Source organism: Pongo abelii, chromosome 15, assembly GCF_028885655.2.
Source record: "Pongo abelii isolate AG06213 chromosome 15, NHGRI_mPonAbe1-v2.0_pri, whole genome shotgun sequence".
Classification (NCBI taxonomy): Eukaryota; Metazoa; Chordata; class Mammalia; order Primates; family Hominidae; genus Pongo; species Pongo abelii.
In genome coordinates this window covers 81,215,451-81,220,316 of record NC_072000.2, presented here as the reverse complement: position 1 = coordinate 81,220,316, position 4,866 = coordinate 81,215,451, and the positions used below count along the sequence as shown (strand labels likewise).

The window sequence follows — 4,866 nt, the reverse complement described above, 5'->3', positions numbered from 1 at the left end:
ATGTAGAGAGGGTTTCTCCATGTTGGTCAGGCTGGTCTCGAACTCCTGACCTCAGGTGATCCGCCCACCTTGGCCTCCCAAAGTGCTGGGATTACAGGCGTGAGCCACCATGCCCGGCAAAAGTAAGATCTTCTTAAAGTAAAAATTGGAACAATATTGACGTATGCAGATAATAAATGCAAATTCTCCCACTCACCATGTCCTCCCTAATCCTACTTCCCTCTCACCATTTTGGTGTTTATCCTTTCAGGCAATTTTCTTTCTTTCCCTTTTTTTTTAAGTTCAGCTTTTTTTTTTTTTTTTTTTTTTAGGTAGCTGGGCTTACAGGCATGCGCCACCATGCCCAGCTAATTTTTTAATTTTTAGTAGAGACATGGTTTTACCACTAAGTTCAGCTTTTTATCGAATATATTATAAAAGAGGTTTAGTCAAAAAGACCAAAGCCCATGTCATCATCAGAGTCCTCATATTCTTCTTTCTTTGCTTCCACTTTCTTCTCCTCAGCTGGAGCAGCAGCAGTGGAGGGGGCAGGACCTCCTGCTGGTGCAGCACCAGCTGCTGGAGCAGGTCCACCAGCCCCTGTATTGCAGATGAGGCTCCTAATGTTGACATTGGCCGGGGCCTTTGCAAACAAGCCAGGCCAAAAAGGTTCAACATTTACACCAGCTGCTTTAATGAGGGCCTTGATCTTATACTCTGTGACAGTCACCTCATTGTGCAGAATGAGGGCTGAGTAGATGCAGGCGAGCTCGGAGATGGAGGCCATGGCGTGGGCGAGTGTGGGACTGGTGCTGCCGGACGCGGTGCCGGATGAAGTGAGGGCCTCACCTCAACGTGTCCTTAGCTTCCTCGGAAGGACCGAACACCTTGGCAGCAGCTGAGGAAAGCTCAGGCAATTTTCTATATGCTTATGTTGTGTGTTTTGTTTTTATTGTTTTAAAAAACCTTGGGTTGTATTCTACAAATTATTCTGCAAATTGTTTTATCAACAGTGTACCATGATCTCCTCTGTGCCTGTTCCTAAATCAGAGTTACTTTTGTTTTTGAGTCAGGGTCTCACTCTGTCACCCAGGCTGGAGTGCAGTGATGCCATCACAGCTCACTGTAACCTCAAACTCCTGGGCTCAAGTGATCCTCCCACCTCAGCCTCCCAAGTAGCGGGGACTATAGGCACACACCACCACACTTGGCTAATTTTTAAATTTTTTTTGCACAGACAGGTTCTCAATATGTTGCCCAGACTGGTCTCGAACTCCTAGCCTCAAGCAATTCTCCCGCCTTGGCCTTCCAAAGCTCTGGGATTACAAGTGTGAGCCGCCACACCTAGCCCAGAGCTACTTTTTTCCTTTTGGCAGCTGTTGGAGTTCCATGGCCTCTGACCATTTACAGGAATGCTGTAGCCAGTGTACTTGTTGAGCTATTTCTGTAGGATACTTTCCTACAAGTGGAATGGTTAGTTCTGGATTGTGGTCAGAGGTGGGCAACCAAGGCAGAAATGGGAGTGAGCATGGAGGAAGAATGGAAAGAGTATGTGCATTCTTGGCTTACCACGGTGGCTCATGCCTATTATCCCAGCACCTAGAGAGGTTGATGCGGGTGGATCACCTGAGGTTGGGAGTTTGAGACCAGGCTGGACAACATGGTGAAACCCCATCTCTACTAAACATACAAAAATTAGCCGGGCGTGGTGGCATGTGCCTGTAATCCCAGCTACTCAGGAGGCTGGGGCACGAGAATTGCTTGAACCTGGGAGGCTGAGGTTGCAGTGAGCCAAGATCCGCACCACTGTGCTCCAGCCTGGGTGAAAGAGAGAAACGCATCTCAAAAAAAGAGAGTCTTACTGTATCCTCCAGGCTGGAGTGCAGTGGCGCGATCTCCGTTCACTGCAACCTCCGCCTCCCAGGTTCAAGCGATTCTCATGCCTCAGCCTCCTGAGTAGCTGGGATTACAGGCGCCCGCCACCACACCCAACTAATGTTTGTATTTTTAGTAGAGACGGGGTTTTGTCACGTTGGCCAGGCTGGTTTCCAACTCCTGACCTCAAGCGATCCGCCCACCTCAGCCTCACAAAGTGCTGGGATTACAGGCATGAGCCACCGCGCCCGGCAATGGGATGGATTTTATCCAAATGTCTCCCCAAAAGCACTGCAGTCCCACCTGCATACCCTCTGCCTCAGAACCTCATCGATGCTGGGGATACTAACCCTTTATATTTTTCCCAATGTGAACGGAGAATGTGAACAGGGCTTAAAGAAAATGTAAACAGTACCTAAAATGCAATGCTGTGGGGCTCTGAGTTGGCCGGCGGGATCCTGTTTTCCCAGGTGGGATGAAGTGGGGAGTGAAAGGGGAGTGATTCTGGTCTTCAACATGCCAAGTGGGAGGAAAAGGAAACACTGGCAGGGGCTCCAGGTGGTTGTGTGTGTGTTGGCGGGTGGGGTTGGGGGGTTCAGTGACAAGGAGGCCATGAAGGGATTATCCATGCCAGCCTAAGGCCTGGGACCCAGCAGCCCACTGAGGGAGCCAGAGACAGGAGAATGCAGTGGGAAGGACGCGGCCACCTGAAGCTAGACTGTCTCAGTTCAAATCCCAGTGTCACCACTCACTTGCACCATAATTTTGAGCAGGTGATATAACCCCTATATCTTCCATTTCCCTATCTCTCTTTTTTTTTTTTTTTTTTTCATTTTTTGAGACTATGTCTCTCTCTGTCACCCAGGCTGGAGTACAATGGTGAGACCTCACTGCACTCTCTGCCTCCTGGGCTCTAGCGATAAGCGATTCTCCTGTCTCAGCCTCCCGAGTAGCTGGGACTTGGGACTACGGGCACACGCCACAATGCCCAGCTTATTTTTCTTTCTTTCTTTTGTTTTTCTTTTCTTTCTTTCTTTTTTTTTTTTTTTGAGACAGAGTCTCGCTCTGTCGCCCAGGCTGGAGTGCAGTGGTGCGACCTTGGCTCACTGCAACCTCTGCCTCCCGGGTTCAAGCAATTCTCCTGCCTCAGCCTCCCGAGTAGCTGGGACTACAGGCGCCCGCCACCAAGCCTGGCTAATTTTTTTGTATTTTTAGTAGAGAAGAGGTTTTACCACGTTGGCCAGGCTGTCTCGAACTCCTGACCTCAGGTGATCCACCCGCCTCGGCCTCCCAAAGTGCTGGGATTACAGGCGTGAGCAACCGTGCCTGGCCACCCTGTCTATTAAATAGGGCTTGGAGAAGTGGTCTTCCTCAGCCTCTAGGGAGAGGATTACCGGCAAAGTTTAGAATGATGCCTAGCAATAAATGTTAGCCTGGAGTGAGTTTCCAGTTGGCAAACCATCCTCCACCCCAACACATACCTTCCTACTCCCCTTCTATAGGGTAACCACTATTAACAGTTTGGGGTAAGTTATTCCAGACTCTTGGAAACATCTAATCACGTGGACTTGTGTGTGCATGCAGCTGCCTGTGACAGTTAAAAGCTCACTTAAACCAAATGGAGTTTCAAGGCTCAGAAACTGTGCAAGTCCAGATATAATGCTGACTTTGATCAAGACTTGACCCAGCCACACAGCGTCCCCACAGACCTGGGTCTCTGTCGCTTCTCTGTCTTTTGATGTATGAACTTTCTCTCGAGATTCCATTAGGTGTGTGTGTTCTTCCCCCTCCTCAGCTCCATGGCCTTCCCTCATGGGACAAAAAGCCTGCCACAGTCCTGGACCTCCATCCTCAAACCACAGGATCCAAGGGAAAGCAGAATGTGTCCTCTGTAGCTTGGATGGTTCTGTGGCTCTAATTGTTCATCTGACAATCGCTAGCTCTATGGTCTTGGCCGTACCCATTTTCTTTATCTGTAAAACGAGGACATTAAACTAGAATGTTTTAAATAATCTCAGGTTCTCTTCTGCTCTAGAGTTTGTGACCTGATTGAAGGTAGTATATAGCCATGGGAGAGGTGGCTTTAGCAGGAAATGGCATCTAGAAAAAGGGAGGGGAGGAGAGGGCCTGGAGGGCCCCACCTTGCACACTGGCAGAACATACCCAGGTGGGCGGTGTTCAGATCTGGGCATGTCTGTCTCTGGGAGCCAAAAAACTGGATTGTGGTTGGAGGCAGGCAACCGAGGCCGAAATGGGCCTGGGGGTGGAGGAAGAAGAATGGAGAGAAATGGGAGCGTTTAATCTGGGGAAGAGAAAGACAGGGGTCGCGGAGGGAGGTGGGAGTGCTGTGGGTAAAGGCCTCCTGGACTGACTCTGCAGCAGGGTGAGGAAGGACTGAACATAGTCACTGCGGCCCCTGGGGAAGCAAAGGAACAGTGGCTAGGATTTACAGTGCTTTATTCTGGCACAAAATTAGAAATATTTCCTTAAAAGATTTAAATACATTTAAATAACACTTTACCGAAAGGTAAAAAGATCACAGAAGAGGATATTTGGGGCCCACACTGCTCCTGAGAGGTGGCCTAGCCTTAGGCTCCTCCCCCAGCCTGCTACTCCCAGGCTCAGAACCAAACTGCTTTTTATCACTCTCCCTCCGCCATCACCACCACTGAAACAGCGCTCACCACTGTTCTCACCTACCTGGCCTCTCAGCAGCATGCCACACCATCGGCCACACCTTCTCCTGTGAGCTGGGTTTCCCCCCACCTACCCTCTCCAAGTGGTCCTCCGTGGACTGCTCCTTCTCTGGTCCTTCGCTGGGGTCATTCTCTGCCAGTCACCTCTTTTTTTTTTTTTTTTTTTTGAGACACAGTCTTGGTCTGTCGCTCAGGTTGGAGTGCAGTGTCGTGATATCAGCTCACTGCAAGCTCTGCCTCCAGGATTCAAGAGATTTTCTTGCCTCAGCCTCCTGAGTAGCTGGGATTACAGGCGTGCACCACCACGACCCGCTAA

At 49.7% G+C, this 4,866-nt stretch overlaps 1 protein-coding gene across 1 annotated transcript; it reads right to left on the bottom strand.

Moving 5' to 3' along the window:
• Nucleotides 1-404: 404 nt before the first annotated feature.
• LOC129049943 (large ribosomal subunit protein P1-like) lies at nt 405-766 on the bottom strand. The gene is made up of 2 exons (XM_054530881.2): nt 704-766; nt 405-622 (listed from the first exon to the last, which is right to left on the bottom strand). Exons 1-2 carry the CDS (start codon nt 764-766, stop codon nt 425-427), a joined length of 261 nt encoding a protein of 86 aa, XP_054386856.1. The 3' UTR covers nt 405-424.
• Nucleotides 767-4,866: the final 4,100 nt, after the last annotated feature.

Coding starts and splice junctions, on each gene's coding strand:
- LOC129049943 (XM_054530881.2), bottom strand. CDS start 766: ATGGCCTCCATCTCCGAGCTCGCCTGCATCTACTCAGCCCTCATTCTG. Junction 623..703: donor TTCTGCACAATGAGGTGACT/GTCACAGAGTAT, acceptor TTGTTTGCAAAG/GCCCCGGCCAATGTCAACAT.